General features: G+C 43.3%; 4 protein-coding genes across 5 annotated transcripts in view; 1 reads left to right on the forward strand and 3 right to left on the reverse strand.

Moving 5' to 3' along the window:
- The first annotated feature begins 462 nt into the window (after positions 1 to 462).
- Positions 463 to 4,953, forward strand: LOC127760818 (polygalacturonase At1g48100-like). 2 transcript variants are annotated; one of them, XM_052285114.1, is made up of 7 exons: positions 463 to 1,022; positions 2,162 to 2,293; positions 2,726 to 2,902; positions 2,991 to 3,035; positions 3,121 to 3,328; positions 3,642 to 3,832; positions 4,035 to 4,953. In XM_052285114.1, the coding sequence occupies exons 1-7, from the start codon at positions 555 to 557 to the stop codon at positions 4,428 to 4,430; spliced, it is 1,617 nt and encodes a 538-aa protein (XP_052141074.1). In that variant the 5' UTR covers positions 463 to 554; the 3' UTR covers positions 4,431 to 4,953. The 2 variants fall into 2 exon arrangements, with proteins under 2 accessions (XP_052141074.1, XP_052141076.1); XM_052285116.1 differs by having other exon boundaries at positions 2,994 to 3,035.
- A 1,682-nt stretch (positions 4,954 to 6,635) lies between these two features.
- Positions 6,636 to 21,148, reverse strand: part of LOC127770427 (peptide deformylase 1B, chloroplastic) — a 75,871-nt gene continuing 61,358 nt past the window's right edge. The window contains exon 7 of the mRNA XM_052296158.1: positions 6,636 to 6,773. The gene's annotated coding sequence lies outside the window, so the exon portion shown is untranslated. The remainder of the gene's footprint in view (positions 6,774 to 21,148) is intronic.
- On the reverse strand, positions 15,596 to 16,768 carry LOC127781802 (uncharacterized). The gene is made up of 4 exons (XM_052308888.1): positions 16,757 to 16,768; positions 16,356 to 16,604; positions 16,193 to 16,265; positions 15,596 to 16,101 (listed from the first exon to the last, which is right to left on the reverse strand). The coding sequence occupies exons 1-4, from the start codon at positions 16,766 to 16,768 to the stop codon at positions 15,596 to 15,598; spliced, it is 840 nt and encodes a 279-aa protein (XP_052164848.1).
- Positions 17,115 to 18,857, reverse strand: LOC127781887 (uncharacterized). The gene is made up of 3 exons (XM_052308987.1): positions 18,251 to 18,857; positions 17,365 to 17,875; positions 17,115 to 17,291 (listed from the first exon to the last, which is right to left on the reverse strand). Exons 2-3 carry the CDS (start codon positions 17,866 to 17,868, stop codon positions 17,115 to 17,117), a joined length of 681 nt encoding a protein of 226 aa, XP_052164947.1. The 5' UTR covers positions 17,869 to 17,875; positions 18,251 to 18,857.

Here is a 21,148-nt window from a genome sequence, read left to right on the forward strand (position 1 = left end):
TAGATGATGGTCCATATAAATTGAATTATTTCGTTTTAACTAATAAATCCAAGAGGCAGGAATTCTATTCCCGATGCCTGAAGCAATGCATATATCCCCTTTGAAATACAACAGTTTTTCCAAAACAAAACTCATTCTCATTCCTGATTTACAAGTGCCTAGACACAGGCAAGATTGATGCTACAGTATAAATACGGGTTATGTCAATTACTGAGGAGGGCATTCCAGGTCTATTCCACCGACAAGTTTTTAACATGATCAAGAAAAAACAGAGTACAAATGATCATGGAGATGAACAAATGCAGCAAGAAGACTGAGTGTATCTGTGTATGTTTCCCTTGCATGCATGTGACTTAGGAGGGGCCCTTTTCTCCATCCTTTTCATTTCATTTTCACCTAAATCCCTCAAGGAGCAAACATGGCCAGCTCTGATGCTTGTTATTTAAACCCCCTATCTTTCCCTCCTCACAAGCCACACACTCTATGCTCTCTATCTGCTTCCTAAGCACATACAAGCACTACTCTCCATACAGCAAGCAGATACAAACAGAAGGATGAAGCTCAGAGTAAAAGGCCTCGGCCTCCTTCTTCTCCTTGTCTTGCTTGCTCTTTGCTCCACCATCGACGTCTGCGATGCAAGAAGAGGCAAGCATTGGCGACCTAGGAGCTCACCGAGCTCTTCTCTGCTAAGGAAAAAGGGCAAAGGAAAGAAGGGCAGCTCCAACCGGCAGCATGGAAGCAACCGGCCGAGCCCAAAGCCGCCGCTCAGCCCGCCACCGAGTCCTGGTAATGGCAAAGGATACCAGAGCCCATACCAGCCAAGCCCAAGTCCAAGCCCGAATGCACCTGTAAGCCCAAGCCCTGTCAATGGGAGTGGACATGCAAGTCCTAAGTCTCCAACTCCAAACTGTGGAAAAGGTAATCAGCCATCATCGCGGCCAACACCAACATCACCACAGGGCGCAGTGTTTAACGTGGTTGATTTTGGAGCCAAAGGCGATGGCGTCTCCGATGATACTAAGGTCAGCATTCCCCTCTAAAATGCTCTGTTTCAACTTGCAAACTATCCATGCTATCTAAAATTGTCAAGCATCATGCATTTTTCTCCAAGCCAGGAGTTTCTCGATGGCAATTCTTTGTTTGAATTGTTTATCATTTCTTCAATACGTTAGCAAGGGCTCCATGCTGATCATTCCCATAAAACTCGTCGTAAAGACTTTCTGAGATTAGAATTCAGCATTCATGTGGTATTTGGGGGAAAAGGGATGCCGGTTCAGAGTAGTTTTATCTTCAAAATTTTGGACAAAAGCATGCGCGCATAGATGGAATGATCTACCAGAACCATCACAGCATGTGGCGATGTACATATCACATGATTTCCAGGGCAGAGCCCAGGGAAATTGTCACTAGTGCCGTACTTTCTCTTAAGTCAGTTTATGCATGACCGCATCTCTGGCAATTGATTTGTTCGCTATTTTGGATTATTCTCTGCATGTGTTGCCAGCAACTTGTTTTGTTAGCAAATTTGGATTGTTCATTTTTTCTGATATGATCAATTGCATCTCATGCAAGTTTAGCTGGTCACTGTTGCTGTTCTTTTATTTTTATTTGAGGAGTCATAGAAGACAATAAAGAAGGCACCAAATAAGTCAAGGGTTCTAAAGGAAAACCATTTATAAGGATTTTTGTTTGTGTCGACTGCCGAGAAAAGCACATCAAGCAAACTACTGTAATCTTGACATTCTTGTCCTTTTCTGTAGAAGAGCAAAGTGCTTCTCCCATGAACCAGGAAACCCTTTCTTATGAAGGTTTTGGAAAACTAATTCCTCTGTTTCTTTGGAAAAAGGCAATAGAATTGGTTTTTTTATGCAGAAACAATACTTAAAATTTGCATCATAATAATCCTCAAACAATGTGCATCGGTTTATTTTCAGCAAAAGACTTCAGCTCTCTCTTATCCTTTCCATTTTTTGCTTGGCTGCATGCTACTTCTCATGCCAGCATGGCAACAAAGACCATAGAATTTTCGTTAGGGATCTGAGGTATATATGGGTGTGTTTTGTTTCTGGGTTCATATTTAGCATACTACAGTCTAGAGGACACAGGACAGTGGCTTCTAATATCAAAGTTTGAGCAAAATGTGTCTTGCACCCACATGCAGGCCTTTGAAGCAGCATGGGCTGCAGCGTGCAAGCAGGGAGCATCTACAGTTGTCGTACCATCAGAACTTGAGTTTCTTGTTGGGCCAATCTCATTCTCTGGGCCTTACTGCAAACCAAATATTCTGTTCCAGGTAACTATACTCTAGCCGAAAATTTCATTCTACCCAAATATGTTTTCCCCTGATTATTATATAGCTTCTTTTTAGTAAAAATGAAAACCCTAAATCAGCATTAACACCACATAACTCTTGCTTCAAAAAGGATAATACTAGATTTATACAGACTCTGAATGCCCACTTCATTATACATATGCCCTCCTGAGTACTTGTATTTGGGAATAAACTAGACATTCATGATAGGAATAAAAAACTCCACTAATTATACTTTGCAGATAAGCCTGAGAATCTTGTTTTGATGAGCATTTGTCATTTTGTTTATAAAAGAAACGAAGGAAATTTCCAACTAATTTTATCAGTGGACAAGTTCAACAATCCACAAACTTGACAGAGTTAATTAGTGGAACACAAAACATAATGATGTTAAGTGACGTGTTTATTTTGTAGCTGGATGGAACAATTGTAGCCCCAACCAGTGCTAAAGCTTGGGGTTCTGGTTTGCTTCAATGGATTGAGTTTACCAAACTAAATGGAGTATCAATTCAAGGCAATGGCATCATAAATGGTAGAGGACAACAATGGTGGACCTATTCAGACACAGATGACGACAAAGATGATGACACAGTAAGATCTCACCATCCATCTAGCATATCATCATATACAAACAATTCAAAAGATGGTTCATTTAGTCACTTACCTTGGATACTTCCAGCAGTACGATGTGGAGTTTGAAAGGATGCCACAAGTTAAACCTACAGTAAGAAGATCACTATATCAAATCACATTTGTAATTGTCTGGTTGCACACGAAAACCAAGTCATAAGAACTTTACTCTGATGCAGGCATTGAGATTCTATGGTAGTTTCAACGTTGTAGTAGCTGGTATCACTATTGTCAACAGCTCGCAGTGCCATCTCAAGTTTGACAGCTGTCAAGGAGTGATGGTCCATGACGTAACAATATCCTCCCCAGAAAACAGCCTCAACACTGATGGAATACACCTGCAGAACTCTAAAGATGTCAGCATTCATCATACCAACCTGGCTTGTGGTACTACCTCCATAACTAAACTGAAGAAGAACTTAGAGCCTATATGAATCTAAAGTACATCAAAATGCTTAGCGATTTTCTTTTATTAAAATCCTCCATACATGAAACAAGGGCAAGAGACATGCGTATGCTCAATAAGGCCTAGAAACAACTGAAATCCTGTCTCCCTGTCCTGTAAATTCTGCAGTGTATAGGACAGGAGGGTACCAGGAAAAATTTCAAGAGTACTGAACTATGAAGCTATCTTTTGCAGTTACTCAACAAAAGCAGAAAAACATAGTTAACATGTATTTTTTGGTCATATATGATGCAGGTGATGACTGCGTCTCCATTCAAACAGGATGCAGCAATATAAATATACACAATGTGAATTGTGGACCTGGCCATGGAATCAGCATTGGAGGCCTAGGCCGGGACAACACAAAAGCATGTGTCTCCAATGTTACTGTAAGAGATGTCAACATGTTCAGAACCATGACTGGTGTCAGAATCAAGACCTGGCAGGTAAGCACATCCCTTTATAGGTACAAACAAATCCTACTTAATAGGAAAGTCATTACATTGTCACAAAAGAAAAGGATAAATATATCAGCTTCATAAACTTGGACAATCAGATGTGCTAAGAAATATATATGAGAAAAAAAATGATGATCCTAAGTGAAGACCTAATACTTACTGAGCTAAACAAATTAAACTCTCCTTGCAGGGTGGCTTAGGCTTGGTTCAAGATGTACGGTTCTCGAACATCCAAGTCTCAGAAGTCCAAACACCAATCATCATAGACCAGTTTTACTGTGACAAAAGAACATGCTCAAATCAAACATCAGCAGTGGCAATATCAGGCGTTCAGTATGAGAACATCAGAGGAACATTTACTATCAAGCCTGTTCATTTTGCATGCAGTGACAGCTCACCTTGTTCAGGGATAACTCTTACTGGAGTACAACTCAGGCCTGTCCAAATACCCCACTACCGCCTAAACGACCCTTTCTGCTGGCAAGCTTTTGGGGAGCTCTACACTCCAACAGTCCCTCCAATTGCTTGCTTGCACCTTGGAAAACCTGCTGGGAACAACTTACAGTCATACCACGACTTATGTTGATACACAAAAGTACCTTCATCCATTGTTTGGTGCTTATCCATGAGTGGTCGTGAAACTTCCGACCCCTTTGCACCATTGCTTGGCGGTGTGCATATATACAGTTATTCTGATGCCATTGTTACTATAGCACGTGTCACCCTTCAATTAAAGAAAAGATAGATACTTCCATATGAAAAATGGTCATGGAGCACAAATATGTATTTGAGTTGAAAAGTATTGAACATATTCTAATTTTTCGCAATACCTCAATTCAGTGTTAGAAGCAGTATGGCACAGAAGTTTGTACACCGACACACCATATGAAGTTAACATAATGGTCACGGATCACTTGATCTAGCAAATGTAAATGAACTAGCCAAATGATTGAAAAGGATAATGTTCAAAATATAATCATAAATGATTGAACTGATGCTCAGACATATATTGGTAGCATATTGAAGAGGTTTAGATTACATACATACTATTGATCGGTAATAATTCAAAATATGATCACAAATAACGAGCTGATGTTCTGACACAGACTGGTAACAGATAGAAAAGGTTTAGATTACATGTAGGCTATTGATCAATAATAGCTAGTTAAAATAGTACTGATATGTACTATAGCAACAGAACTGTTGTTCAATTAACTGGAAAACAGCTAAAGAAAATGAGAATTTCTAACACTTTAAAAAGGTTTGAAACTGCAAACAGCTACACTGTTCAATGCAAGGGGAAAATTATGGACTAGAAGAACAAATAATGCTGTTTAAGGAAACTTGAAAAATAATAAGAAAATTGAATGGGCATAATACAGATGGCATATTCTACAAAGCCATAGAGAGCCCATCGAAACAAAAGGAAAGAAGTCTTCTGTGTTATGCATCACTAAAATATTTATTCATCATATTTTGATAGGTATGTGTTCTAGTGGCACTGATGACCTTAAGTTAGCTAAAAAAATTGATAAGGGGCATTTGGGAAATGTATATCAGAAAATGAAAAGAAACAAAAGGAAGTATTTGCAAACTAAAATTAACTCACTAAAACATCTATTTTGGCCATGTTTGTCTGAGGTAATAGTTACATTGTTCACAATTACAGTCACCTGTTGATCAGAAAATGGGAGAGAGAGATAGAGAGAGAGAGAGAGAGAGAGAGAAGTATTTGCAAACTAAAATTAACTCACTGAAACATCTATTTTAGCCTGCTTGTCTGTACGGTTGTTCACAATTACAGTCACTTGTTAACCATATCTTTTTAACTTTAATCTTTGCTGTTTAGAATATGTAAAATGGTCATATGAAGCCATTTTATTATGCAATTTACATCATACACTGAAAGCTAATAGAAGGCAGTACACTGTGAATTGTTTGATCAACATGAGAATGGACCACACCCATCAATCCTTGTTTTGAAATGCTAGCAATCCTAGATTTCAAGGAACATTGTCATTGCAAGCAACTGACTATCAAACAGAAAATATTCCCTCCTGATGTTGATTAAACAGATCAGAGAGAAGTTTGCACTTATTTGCACACAAGAACTTCATTGTAATTTGTCAAATACTCTCTCCGTCCCCAAATATAATGGATTCTAGATTGTATTGGAGAAACTAAGGATGGACGAGAAAGAGGAGAAAGAGTATGATGCTCCTCGTTAATTGAGGGGTATATGTAGGGAGTGAAAAAGGGTAGTTGGGGGTAAGATGGGGAAAATTTTGAATGAGAGGTGGTTGGAGGGAAAAGTAGTACTCTAGGATACCTTATATCCGAGGACAAATTTTGAATGCTTGGATCCCTTGTATCTGGGGATGGGAGGAAGTAAATATCATGATGCATCAATAGAAGTGAATGGAAAAAATATAGTCAAGTGTCTCATGTCCTACCAAAGATATACTAGCATATGATGCGTATATAATATTAATAAATGTTCTGGTCAATGAGAAAAATGCATATGCGAGTTTTTGTTACCAACCATCCACCTATCTCATTGTAAAATACATATCTGTGTCACTGCCATAGTGTTATTTGCTTTGCTCAATTAGGATTTTTTTCCCTAAATATAGTTTGAGAGAAGAGGCCATTACATGAACAATTTTATGAAAAATGATAAAGTACAGTATCTTCTAAAAAATCATATATATGCAAACACTAATATTGTTCACATATTCCTTCTTAGGAAATACAGCTCATTTATCACTAGCATAATTTCTTGTTGTAATATCACTGGTGTTGCACAAAACTAGATACAGCAAGACTGGCAAAAAGTAGAATGACAGAAGAATATGTGATACTGGCAACTGTTCTAATACACAATCTTCAATGTGAAGCTCAGCAGGATGTTTTGAAAAACTGCCAGAACCTGTTCAAGAAGTACCAGAGATAGAATTTTCAGCATTGCCTATTACAAGATGGGAAGTCAATCAAATTGAAAGGTATTAAGATGAAACAGAGTAACAAACCTACCGAAAGCTACTCATCTTGAGAAACTAATGAGATCCTTTCTTCCTTTGTAGTTCTCAATACTTTCAGGGCTTACTAGTCCTGTACTTTCCTCATATTTCTTCTCTAGGTCCTATTGTAAAAGTGGAGTTTTGACTTCACGTGAGCAAAACAAGTTTGTCGTAAAATGTGTTGTAAAAAATATATATACAGGCACGCCAGCCTACATAAATACTTATGCACATTTATTAGTTGAAGCCACATGAGAGGTGCCTTACCTGGGAGGATGTTGAAATATAAAATTTTGAGTTAAAAGGCAAAAGATATAGCAAACTCTTGATGCACTAAAAACTCAATATTTGTAACTCTGGTAGAAAAAGTGAAGAATACATTCAAAACAAAGGAATAATATGTTATTAAACAGTTCTAGCATTAACAACTGCTATCAGATAGAATTTCGATGCAATCTCATTATTTTGCACTATAATGATGTTTTTACAAACCTTCAGTCCCTCACGCACGCTCTCAAGAACATCAAGAGACATCCTGTCAAAGAAAAGAATCCCCTGCACATCCACAATTAAATGGTTAGAATAATATGTTGAACCGTTGTTAGGTTGCTTGAGGGAAAAACAGCAAGGGTATATATGCTTCAATATGTCTTAAATAATTGGAGAAATTGATCTCTAGATTATGGTGTTGAATAGTATATGCTTTATATGCACCCATCCCACATTGAAAATTGAGTTATCCCTAATTTGGATTCTTTATCAAAAGTAACCTGGACAGGTAAGTATAAGCATGAACATGATTTGGTGGACCCTTGCATATGTTCGCTACAGAAGGAAACTGAAGCGAAAGAGTAGCTGCTGGCAAACCTTTACAGACAGTCTTGACAATTTATTTAACTTTTACCATGGTTAAGCACGTACCTGTAAATGATCAAATTCATGTTGGAAAACTCTTGCAGACAGACCTGACAATTTAACTTTAATCTTTGCCCCTGTAACATCCTGAGCATCAATTTTGACATTGTCTGGTCTCTGCATGAATAAAGTGATCATAATTCATAAGTCATTCACCCAAAGGACACACGGCTGCAGTATGATGGAAATTTTGTTCGTCTATTTCACATCTATATGTTGCTAAACTTTTGGGTATTTCAATCTCAAAATTATATAGTGCTTTTGTGTTAAATCTAGTTAATATGTGCATATTAGTAGTAGGCTTAAAACCAGTAACCAACTCTTGAATTCTCATATTGTTACAAGGTCAGAATTTGAAGGTTGGTTCATTTGTTATAACCATGTTAATATGTTATCACTGCTTTAACCATGTTAATATGTTACCGAGTCCTTTTACCAAATATGAAGACTGTGGAGGGCTGAAAAATAAAGTCAGGTGCATCGACTAGATGCACCTAATAAGTGTAGCCCCCGACTATGTGGTTAGCTGAACAAACTAAGCATATAGTCAAGGAATAAATAATCCAACCAACCGAGTGGTTTTGATAATTGTAATCAACCAAGTGACTTGATATCAATACATAGCATATGCGGTGTGAATCCCCGAATAACATGATCTAAGTGATATACCGACTGCTTTGTAAAAATTGATGCGAGCAACCTAAAGTTGACTACATCATTGAAAATACACATAGCAAAACAGCTATAAAAAAGCTTGAATGCTGTGAATAAAGAAATTTACAAAGTATTGGGCATACACCATACGCACACTGCTTTAACAGATGTGCTTAAGTCCCTAAATGATACATGGTTTCACCACACCCGGAAATATACGGCATATGTGGTGTAAAATCTGAGTAAATAAACTCATAAAGGATTTACCAACCGCCTGGAAAATGACCAAGATATATAATCAGCCTAAGCCATAATATTGGTCAACAAAAATGCACACTTACATGGCAAAAAGCAACGATGTTGTATCCAATCATTTGCTTTATAAACCCAAACATCGCCTTGACTATATAAAAAAAGTCAGCGGGGCAGCTACGAAAAACTTCACTGTCGGGCACCTTTTAAAATGCATTGTACCAACTCCTAAAAAGTTGAGTAACTGCGGTATAAAAGGATTTTAAGGTATTGGGCACTTGATCACGCGTACTTTGGCCTAAGCAAAAAGTGCCTAAGTCCCTAAAAGAACGTAACAGGCCACACCTGAAAATATGGGCTGCAGACATATTAGGCCTAGGCCAAAAAATATGCCTTCGACACCCTTTAAAGGATGACGCATGTAACATGCTCCCGAGTAATAAATCTTCCGGGTAATATAGATCAAGTGTAGCTCATATGAATAGCTTCTGATCTGAGTGATTATCCCTTATGGGATACTCCAAAATAGATATACAAATTGAATCCCGACTGGCGCAAGTATTCGGTTGATAGCCCTTACGGGGAATAATGATTGGTCCAGTCTTCGAGCATAGAAAATAATCTCAGGACTACGAGTGCATGTTGCCTGCATCTAGAACAAAATCCAACTTGAAGGTATGATCCTTGTGCTTGAGCTTGTAAGCCCCTGAGCATATAGCTTATCCTTTTGGAGTAGTTGAAATTGTCCATCGGTGATAGCTGATGCAATCGGCATGGAAGCGAAGAAACCAGTCGGCAGCAGTCAGATCAACTAGCAGTGAAGATGAAGGCACCCAGCAATAGCGACAGAGTTTTGTAGCCTTGGTGATGAAATAATCAGTCGGAGACAGACAAGACAGCTGTTGAAGAAGATGAAAACGCCTATTAGCGGCGACATAATAAGCCAGCCGTGAAGGTGAGAATATCAGTCGGTAGCGATGAAAATAAGCCAACGATGAAGACGTAGACGTGCATCAACGATGATGGCGAAATCCTCCAATCATGAAAATGCAGGAAATAGTCGACGTCGACAAATGCAACCGATGGTAATGACGATTGGCAGCAATAGAGATGATCAAATACGATGTCGGTAATCCAGTCAATAGCGGTGTAGCAGCCGATGATAATGACGAAGACGTTCATCAGCGTTTGCATAGTAGGTCAACCGTGAAGACGAAATAACAAGTCGGCGATGAAAGTCGGTGATGACAAAAGCAACTGAAGGCGAAGACGTAGTCACCCCTTAGCAACGGCGGAGACGTCAGGGCCGATGAAGTAGAGGTGTTGGTGATGATGTCAGTGACAATAATCCTTCAAATTGTTGAGAAGATGGCGAAGCTCGAATAGTTTTCTTGACGTGAGCGTGTGTATGACAAAGATTGATGCAACGCCCCTTGATTTATGAAGATGGTAGTAGAACTTGGTGCTATAGCTGTTGCAGATGCTTCACTTAGAGGAAAGTATATGCTGTTGTTCAACTTATTGAATCTGATCTGAGTTGATTGGTTGATGACTCCAAACTCCCAGACATGTAAATTAAATCCCAAACTTGAGAAATTTGGAGTAGATTGTGGCGGCATGAAGAAGCCAAAATTGCCAGTGTAATAATTGGAGTCGCTGAAATTAAATGTCGGCTCTGAAGCGAAGACGAAGATAATAACTCCCCGAGTTGACTCATTGATTGGTTGATTGCTTCATCTTGACATAAAGCTTGTCGAATTTTGAGAGTCTTGTATTTGTGTAGCCCCCGACTCTTTGGTTATTTGAGAAACAACTGAACATAGAGTCAAGAACTGTAGCTTGTAGTCGAGTAGCCATCTCTTGAGTGAATATATGCGTTGAGGATGTCTGAGTAAAAATCTTGAAAATTGGAGAACCACTTGTTGTAGTAGAATAGCATGGCGTCGATTCTGGAATTGAATGCCGAGATGTCGAGGCTCATGTAGACGTCGTGGTTGGTGAAGTAGCAAAACTTGCAAAGTAGCGGCAATTGAGTTTGCCGGTGCAGAAGACAATGTAGATGAAGTCGCTCCACCATGGCTACAAAGTTGCATAGTCGTGATGAAGTGAATACAAGTCAGTGGCAACAGAAGCAAACCGGTAGCGAAGACGTGTAGTTGTGAAGATAAAAACACCAGTCGGCGGCGGCATAACCAGTCAGCGACAGAAGAAGTAAAATGATGACGAAAACGATGACATCCTTGAGCGGCGACATAGTGGGTCAGCCGTGAAAGTGAAGACACCACGGGCGTCGGAGAAGGCAAACCAGCAATGACGATGACGCTAGTCAATAATGATGAAGACGCGCAGCCGTGGAGGCAAACAAACCCATTGGCGTCAGACAAGGCGTCCAGCAATGAAAACGATGACGTACATCAGTAGTGGTAGCGGCATCAACCAATCGTAGATGCGAGGGCACTAGTCAGCAGCAGACGAGACGACTAGCGATGAAGACGATAAGGCCAATCAACAGTGGCAGAATCATGCAGCCATGGATGTGAAGAAACCAGTCGGCGGCAGACGTAGACAGCTTGCGTTGAAGATGATGATGCCTATTAGCGGTGGCGGCGATATGGCCAGCCGTGAAGACGATAGCACTAGTTGGCGTCATGCGAGGCGGCCGGTCGGTGAAGACATAGACGCCCAACAACGGCGGCATAATAGGCCAGCCGTGCAGGCGGAGGCACCAGTCGGCGGCGGCAAAGGCAAGCTAGTCGGTGGAGACGTAGACGCCCATCAACTGCGGCATAATAGGCCAGCCGTGCAGGCGAAGACACCAGTCGGCGGCGGACGAGGCGGCCGGTCGGTGATGACGTAGATGCCCAACAACGGCAGCATAATAGGCCAGCCGGCGGTGAAGACGTAGACGCCCAACAGCGGCGGCATAATAGGCCAGCCGTGCAGGCGAAGACACCAGGCGGCAGCAGCGAAGGCAAGCCGGTCGGTGAAGACAAAGACGCCCTACAACGGCGGTATAATAGGCCGGCCGTGCAGGCGGAGACACCAGTCGGCAGCGACGAAGGCAAGCCGGTCGGTGAAGACGAAGATGCCCAACAACAGCGGCAGAATAGGCCAGCTGTGCAGGCGGAAACACCAGTCGACGGCGTTGAAGGCAAGCCGGTCGGTGAAGACGTAGACGCCCATCAATGGCAGCATCATAGGCTAGCCGTGCAGGCGGAGACACCAGTCGGCGGTGACGGAGGCAAGCCGGTGGTGATGTTCTAACTGATCCATTCCTAAAGCGTGTAGGAGATAAGCTATGAATCCCTATTATGCATATCTGGATCTGAATCCTGCAGAACAAACATATAGGATGAGTAGTATCTGATGTAAATATAATACTCGAGAAAAATTCAAGTATTTTAAAATGTTTATAAATATGTATTTCTCCTCTTGTCAATCTTGATTTCCCCAAGTAGATGACTCCTTACGTTTAAACACTCTGCCTGACTAGTCATAGCCCCCAAGCACCGGGAGTCGGCCTAGGCACTTCCCAGACATGCATATGAGTGACATGAGTTCGTCATTAATGGAACAAAGTTTCACGGATCAGAATTTACTACTCAGGTACTTTTGCAATTGTTAAGAGCAAAAAATAAATTTATCTTATGTCAATGCTTTTGATTTCTTCCGAGTAATACTTAGCACCTTGCATTACTCGGTCCATCCAACGAGCCCCCGGGTGCTAGGAATCGGCCCAAAGGCAAATATCCATTGACAAACCAAACGGAAAGCATAGGAAGATAGAACTCCATAACTCGATAGGCACTTTTGTACTCAGATTATATCGCAAGCAATCAAGATAAATATTATAAAATTTGTTGAAAAAATGTGATATAACATCTGTAGCCCCGACTCGCTACTCAATAGAGAACCAATTGATGTAGTGAGGCAGAGGAAAAGGAAAATATCATATAAAGAAAATTAATGATGACTTAGCTTTTCCATATTCCCTCGATGACAACAGAAGTAGCCGATGTGGGAACGAAGTAGTCCATCAACGGTGATGAAAACACCAACCGTGTAAGCAGCTGAGGCGATCAACGGTATAGGTAAATAAATGTCCATCAACGGTGGTGTGACCACCAACCGTGGAGACGAAAACACCGGTCAGCGGTGGCGAAGGTGAACCGGCGGTGAAAATGTGAACGCCATAAACGGTGGTGTGACCAACCAACCGTATAGGCGAGGACACCAGTCGGCGGCGACAGAGGCAGGCCGGCGGTGAAGTCGTGGACGCCCAACAATGGCGGCATAGTAGGCCAGCCGTGCAGGCGGAAATACGAGTCCGCGGCAGCGAAGGCCAGCCGATCGGTGAAGATGTGAACGCCCATGAACGGTGGTGTGACTAACCAACCGTATAGGCGAGGACACCAGTCGGCGGCGATGGAGGCAGACCGGCGGTGAAGTCATAGACGCCCAACAACGGCGGCATAATAGGCTAGCCGTGTAGGCGAAGACACTAGTCGACGGCGACAGAGGCAGGCCAGCGGCAAGGAGTAATCGATGCATGTTGTCTGCTATTTCATCGATTTGCAAAAGAAGTCGGCGTCGGCCAGCTTGCTAGGGGTGATTAATTAAAAAAATTTAACCATCACCAAATATGTGTATCTGGCCCTTTAGCCGATGGCTAGCTTGATGGTCCTTCAGCACGACGCCGTCATCGGAGGTAGCCGGCGGATCTCATCAATAGAAGATCACGCGGACACGACATGAAGGTGAGCCGGCGACGACGGTTGATGTCACGTCCTGATAAATTCATCCCAAAATAAAAATCATTCTCTAAAAGAAATAATAGAATTAATTAAAATGCGAAAAGAAATTGGCAAACACTAAAATACGTACAAGAAAAATTCGAATGTGGCCCGGAGAATTTTTGTTAAATTCTCCTTGGTCTAAAGGAGCCCTCAAATTTTACATGAATTTTTAGAGCACCGAAAATATTTATTAAGCAACAACAACAATTAACAAAGTTTACTTAAAAAGAAAAACTAAAAATAATCCCTCCTTCCTCCTTTGGGCCGAGCCTAGCCCAAAGTCTCCCTCTCCTCCCTCTCTTTCCCTCCTCTCCCGGGCCTCTCCTCCTCCTCCCGGACCACCTCTTCCCTTCCCTCCCGCCTAGGCCGCCTCTCGGCCGAAGCCTCCCCGCCCCCTCCCACCTGGGCCGCCTCCTGGCCCAATGCCGAGCTGCGCTGCCCAGCCGCTTCCCTCCCGCGTGCGCACGTGCGTTACACGCACGCTGACTGCGCACCCGCGTGGGGCCCACGCGCCGGTCATCGTCTCCTTCCTTCAGCCGCCCAGCTCCTCTCTCTCTCCCGAAAAACCCTAGTGCCGTTCCTCCCTCAAATTCGCCCCATTCAAGCCGGCTCTTTCCAAATTAATTAGGGCTCCTTTGGATGCAGGGGGAGAGAACCCCAGGGAAAAATTCCCGTACAGGGATTTTCCATGCACCAACTGAATCCCTCCCAATCTCCAGGGAAGCGCTTCCTGGTAGGGGAGATTTCCCTGCCACCATTTGGAAGCAGTTCTCGGGAGTAGGGGATGGTTAGGGTTTTGTAGTTTTGAACGTGCTTTACCAAAGAATGGCTAGTAGAAGCGAACGCAACAAGATGAAAATGTCTATAACAATTGAATAAACATCACTGAGCATCAATAATAGGATAATTCAGAACAAAATGCAAAAAAAAAAATTCTAAAAAATCATACAAACTCCACAGGGGAACAATAAATTCTAGGTAAAATAGAGTACGATATAGCTACATGTATCAGCTTAATTCATGAGATGATCAAACTGAGGTAGCATCTATAGCATCTAGCCATGTATTTTTATGAGCATCCAACAAATATCACTCTCAGCAAATACAAGTTGTAATTCATGCAATTATCATTTGCAGGTATCTTGGAAGTGTTTTCTTCCTGCATTCATGAGCATCAACTATCTCCATGGCAGCTCTGATTTGAGAACAAAGCTGAATATCAAGGGTGAGGTCTGTTATCTACAACCAAGAAGAAAAAACATAAGTAAAGGCACAATCTGTAGTGTTGGTAGAAAAAAAGTATTCAAATCTATAACTCTGTGTGGGACAACCCTTGCTTTTGTTGGTCCAGAGATTCAAATTTTAAAGCTACTCCCATTGTCTTGCAATTCTATCAAGATCTGTAACACCCATATATCAATTTCAATTCACATCCATAATTCTAAGTTTAATCACATGTTCTTTGTCAGTGGCAACTAGATCGTTACCCTTTCACTACATTACAGCAACAACACATATTGTCAAGAAAGTTTGTCATGCTATGGTGCATACAAGTCAAGAAAAATGTACTATAATGATGGGTAGGTCAATCCATATGCTTGAACCCAACATAATCATAGCTAGTCAGTTTTGCATAATCAAACAGCATAATTTGTATGGGCTATGGCAGAGGAAAACTGAAAAACTCTTCCTTAATTTTCATGGAATGCATTTTGCTCTGCTTTCTCCTTGGCTCTCTTGCTTCTGTTGTACAAATGCAAAGTAAATCCATGAGACAACTAGTCTGTATAAATGTGTGGCAGCAAGAACACAATAAAAAACAAAACTATAGATTTGCAATTGCTGTCTACATTAGCCAATTGCTATATTGTAATTTCATCATCAGTTGCATTTTATTAGTCAATAATAAGAAAAAAAAATAGTAGTAACATCAGCTGGTCTAATGGACGAACGATACAGTGTTCAGCTTTGAAGGGTTGATGTCAGTCTAATAATGAATTTCATGAAGAATATCAGAATGTTTAGCAACGGGGATTTACATTGCAACGGGCCAAAGCAATCAAGTATACATGAAGCACAGCTTTCAAATTAAATTGCAGAGCCATCAGACATACCTATGCAGCAATTTGGCTCCTTAGCCATATCAGGCGAACAATAGGACTGGTTGTATTCATGAAGATTTCCCTATTCAGTGGGCACCAAAAGAGTCCTAAAGCCTTTGCTTTTTCTTCATCTGTCAACTCCTGAATCATTTCCACAGCAGCGATACACTTGGGAATAGAACAATCATTCTCCTCCTTTGATGCTTGCACTAGTTTCTCCACCACAACTATTTGTGTCTGATCCTTTTTGAATTCCAAATAGTTCTCGAGAACCAATGCTACTTGATTTTTCTTACGCTTCTTCCCAGGAGCACCTTCTTCTCCTGATTTGTTAGGAGTTGAGCTCTCTTGTGCCTTTTCCATACTTGTGCTTGAAGCCTCTGGCCCATCTAGAGTTGAAAATGGGTTTGGCTGCCCATCCAGACTTGAAGCCTCTTGTGCTTTCTCCATGTTTTGATTGCTTGAAGGTGCCGCCTCTTCAGTGGACGTGAAACACAAATCTCCAGTTGCTATGCTTCCTATCCAAATAAAAAGTCAGGGAAGTTATAACAGCATAGATATAAATAAAATAAATGATTAACAAGAAATGAAATTGTAAAGTTCAATCACCTTCGTACAGAGATGCCAAAGAATTGAAAAGTGGGAACGGTTTGGTGCGAAACTTCCTAACCTTTGGGTGAGCCTATTGAATACAAAACAAAAACATAGTTAGTATGAAAAATGTAATTTTATTCTACAATATTAGTTGAAGTGAGTGGGAAAAAAATCTTACAAGAAGTAACCTATCCCAAACTAGTTTTTCAGCAACAATCATCCCGAGAGAATCATTCCAACCCAAACCACTCTCTTTTTGTGCATTTTTTATAATTTTGTAATTCCCTTTCAGCTCCTTTTCTTTCTCCTGGATTTGTCGTTTGCTGAAATAAGCATACGGGAACATTTCATTGAACTTGTTGACGATACTTCTCCATCCGTCAGGTATCCGTCCAGCACACGCACATTGTTTTATATGTGTGATTGACTAACTACTATGGGCAGCCCACATCTGCATGGCTATTTGATCCCTAAGATTGTTTCCATCAATTGACTCATTATCATTGGGATATATCTCTTCATCCGGAAGATCAACATAAAGCTCTTCTGGAATATTATTTGGTTGTCGATCCAGCCAACCCTCCTGACCATTTAGCCCTCTAATAATGTTATGAAATATAACTGCAGCAGCTGGAATCTTAACTTGATTTTCTATAGTATGATGTGTGCCGACTTTTAGAATTGGAAATCTCTTCTTAAGAACCCCAATTGCCCTTTCAATATGGTTGCGAAGGATTGCATGGCGATGGTTGAATAATTCCTTGTAATTTGCGTAGACAATTCTTCGAGATGAGCGTCGCCTCCTAAATTCACTGAGGTGGTATCGAACTCCTCGATATGGGGCAATACAAGACCGAGTATTGGCATATCCACCATCCACAAGATAGAACTTGCCCTTAGGAACATGAAAGCCCTTAGCAAGAGCGGACTGAAACACTCATGCATCAGATGCAGATCCTTCCCATCCGCATGAGATATACGTAAAGTTCAGGTCAAAGTCACAGGTCAACATCACATTTTGTGATAAGGTGCCCTTCCTATTTCTGTAAGGGGGGGCTAGATCCTCTGCTATAGTGATAGGGACATGCGTACCATCGATTGCGCCAATGCAATTCTGCACATAAACAAGGGAAATTTAAGATAGGGAAAGATGGGACAAATCTAAGTTTCTAATGTGTAAGGCTGACCTGAAAATAGGGCCAGAATCTAGGATCTGACGCAATCTTCATGGGAGTCTCCATTGAATTCAGAAGCTTGACAAATCGGTTAGTTAGGGCATGGACTATATCGAAAACTTCATTTACTTTCCTACTTATTGTTTCACCACTATGTTGAAATTCATTCTGTAGATCTTCATTGCTAGCATTGTGAGAAATCATGTACATGAATATTCCTAGCTGTTCCTCAACGTTAACACCCCTCGTATCACATAGAAGTCGCTCTCTACTAAGATAATTTGCTGTAGCTCTAAATATTTCTGGTTCCATACGAAACTCAACCCGAGACCAATGCTCATGTCCTTCTAGAATTTCCCTAACTTTTGCAGCACCAGAAAGGGATGAGGTGTGTAGTGGTCTTTTTTCAGCCTGGAGGGCTGCAAGTATAGCAGGGACCAATACAAAAAATAGTTCATCATCCTCTTCTTCTTCCTCTAGTAAAAACTTCCTTATTTGCTCGTTTGCAGAGCCCATCACTTTTCTGTTAGAAAATCAGACTAAAATTACAAAAAAAAAATAAAATTCACTTGTACAAAACTAGAGCAAATCATTTTAATCCTAGCAAGCAAATAGATGCACGGCTAAATCATATAGAAACATAAATTTATCTGACCACAAATATTCCGGATCTGACCACATTTCCATTTAAAAACAAAGTAGTGAAAGTCTTCAAAATTATCCCACCGATTAAGTTCTGTTGAGTTGTCACCATTCCATGAATGGAATAGCCATGCAGGTAGGTGAGTCACTAGTCAAAATCTCCCCTAAATAAATCTAACCATGTCAAGCCATTGCTCCCAGAAACAAAGCATAGGAGGGCACAAAGTCAATCAGTAATAAAGCCCAACAGACTCACCTTGTTTATCCTAGCAAGAGTTGCAGGAGGTGGGCAGCTTACTGTTCCGGCAGGAAATGGTGCCTTGTCGTTGGTTCTCCTCTTCTGGGTGGTGTTGCGCCTTGTATGCATGATGGAGATGACCGATCTATCCAAGCTACGCTCCTCAGCAGCTGCAATGGTGAGGGTTAGGATACAATAGGATACAATACTACAATGTATTAGAAAGACAGCAGAACATATTACACTCCTCGCAAACCAAATCAAGAAACTGAAGTAAAACGAACCCCCAAGAATCAAACAGCAACTACAAGAAATGATGTGGTGGGCATGCACAAAACCTGATAAATGAATTTGTTTGATTTTTTAAGCAACTCTATATCGAATTTTTTTATGCAAAACTGTGGCAAATAAAACCGTGGCCCTTATCACAACCAACACCGCAAGTGGTCGATCCAAGAGAGGCTCGCACTAATAATCAAAATGCAGGAGCCGCAAAGACGTGCTCATGTGCCATTGGCTAGCTGCAGTGAGTAGCCGACCGGACAGCATTCCCTGGCCAAGAGAATGTCAAGAACAGCCAAGAGGAGGATGAGCATTCCCCGGCCATTCCTGCACTGGACAGTGATTTGTGTTGTATAGTGGAGAGTACATAAAATTAATCAGGACGATGAATCAGGCTTCGTTTTGGCGCCAAAAAGTGATGCTAGCTCCAGAATTCTTTCGCTCTACTGTACTACTATCTAACTGCATGCATCAATGCCTATCCCAGATTCCCAATCTAGTCTTGTTGATGCAAAAGTTGACCTAGCTAGCAATATTCTCTGATTCTCTCATCAAAGGGAAAACAATGAATAATGACTACCGAAGCAAGAATTCATCGCGTGCGAACAGATCGGACTTGACATGGACAGAAAATTAAGAAACAAACCAAATCAAGAAACAAACCGCCGGTGCGTCGCGCCGCCTTGTGCGCCTCAACGCCTCCTCGCCGGTGCGTCGCGCCGCCTCTCCCCCCTGTCCCCCGTATGCTCGGAGTTGTGCACCCACGTTGCCAGCGCGCTGCCACGTCACCGCCCACGCTTCGGTGCCTGCGATGCGAGTGCTGAGACTGGAGAGGAGGTGAAAACCCTAGAGGAGGAGAACGGGAACCCTAGGAGGAGGAGAGGAGGGAAAGAGGAGAATGGCTTACCCTTCTCGCCGGAGGAGGAGTCCCGGCGGTGGCGCATCTCGCCGGAGGAGGAGGGCCCAGCGGTGGCGCGTCTCGCCAAAGGAGGAGGCACGGCGGAGCCCCGCTCTTGCGCGAGAGAGAAACAGCGGAGCGGCGGATTGGGAGAGGAAAAAATCCTGACCTCGAGAGGTCGGGTCCTTTCCCTAGGGTTTCCCCGTGGATTGGGCCGGGAAATCCCTGCCTCGTGGGCTTTCAAATGGACCGCAAATAAAACTCGTGGTAATTTCCCTCGCAGGGCTTTCTCCCAGGGAATGGGCCGGGGATCCCGGTGGTATCCCAGGCTGCCAAAGGAGGCCTTAGGGGGAATTAATCCCCTTTCTCTCCTCTCTCTTTCCCCCTAATTTCCCCCTTGATTCATGCCCTCAGTCGCCCGGAACGCCCGCGTCAATCCCGGCCGCTTTCCATGGCCGCCGGCCGACTTTTCCGCCGCCATTCCCACCTCTCCCGTGCCCGGCTCCCTCCCCCATCCTATAAAATGGAACCCCCCCCTCGCTCCGTTCTATCGTTTTAGCCCCCTCCCGCGCTCTCCCGTGGCCTCACCACCTCTTCCCGCCTCTCCCCGCCGTCCACCTCTCTCTCCCGTGCCACCGGCCACCTCCAGCCGCCTCTGCCGCCTCGCCCGTGTGCTGGCCGGCCGTGCCGTCGCCACCCGCAGCGTCCCAGCTGCCTCGTCTCCCCCGGGCTGTCCTCCGTTTAGCGCGGAAAGCACCAAAGGCGCGTTCCCGCCGGTGTCCAGTGGCGTTGCCGCCACCGCACCATCTCCAGCCGGCTGCTGTTCATCGCCGGTACGCCGATCGACGTCACTGTCTCCTTCGTCGACGTCGCAGTGTCGCCCTCCGCCCCGGCCTACCCTCGAGCCGGAACGCCGTCGTCCACGCCGCCCCTCCTCCGGTCACGTCGGCACCCACTCCGGCAGCCCCTTCCGCTGTGCCAGTGCGCCAGCCGACGTTGCCGTCTCCACCTTCGGCATTGCAGCGGCAAGGTCGTCCTCGGCCTCGCCTCCCCTCCATCCGAACTCCGCCGGTCTTCATCGTCGTCCTCCCGTCGTTCCCGGTAATCATGGTGTTCGTCCCTCCATCAAGCCGTGTTGTTCGTCGGCCGCCTTTCGTCAAGGTTGCTGCAGCCCCGTCGTCGTCTTCGTCCTCGGCTCCGCATCATCAAGCGTTGCACCGGCCGCGTCTCGCCTTCGTCCAAGGATCGCCGCCGAAGTCGTTCCCTCGCCGTTCGCCTCCGTCGTCCCCAAGCCGTCTCCGCCGCTCCCGTTCGTCGTCGTTGTTCCCACGCCTCGTTGCGTGGTGGTAAGGGTCTCTCTTCTTGCTACCCCGTCCTCGTCCTTTCGGTGTCGCCCCGTGCCCGTTCTGCGGTTGTCGACCCCGGTACCCGTGTACCGGTGTCGGTAGTCGATCGTGTGTGTGTGTGGTGACATGTTAGTGTGCCCGCTCGGTAGCCGCGTGGTTTCCACGTGTGCAGCCCGCGTGGTGTCTAGTGGAGTCCGTTTGTCGGCCACTTGCCTCGGTTGACACACAGGGTCCGCTTCCGTCGACCCGTGGACCGTCTCTATGTACTCGGTCTACCGTGGTCCCTTAGGTTGACATGTGGGGTCCGCATGTCAACAGCGCAGCCTTGCTGTCTTTTTCAGGCTTGCGCTTACACATGTTTTATAGTTGCAAAACCTAATTATAATAATC

The sequence above is a fragment of the Oryza glaberrima genome, chromosome 1 (assembly GCF_000147395.1).
Source record: "Oryza glaberrima chromosome 1, OglaRS2, whole genome shotgun sequence".
Lineage (NCBI taxonomy): Eukaryota > Viridiplantae > Streptophyta > Magnoliopsida > Poales > Poaceae > Oryza > Oryza glaberrima.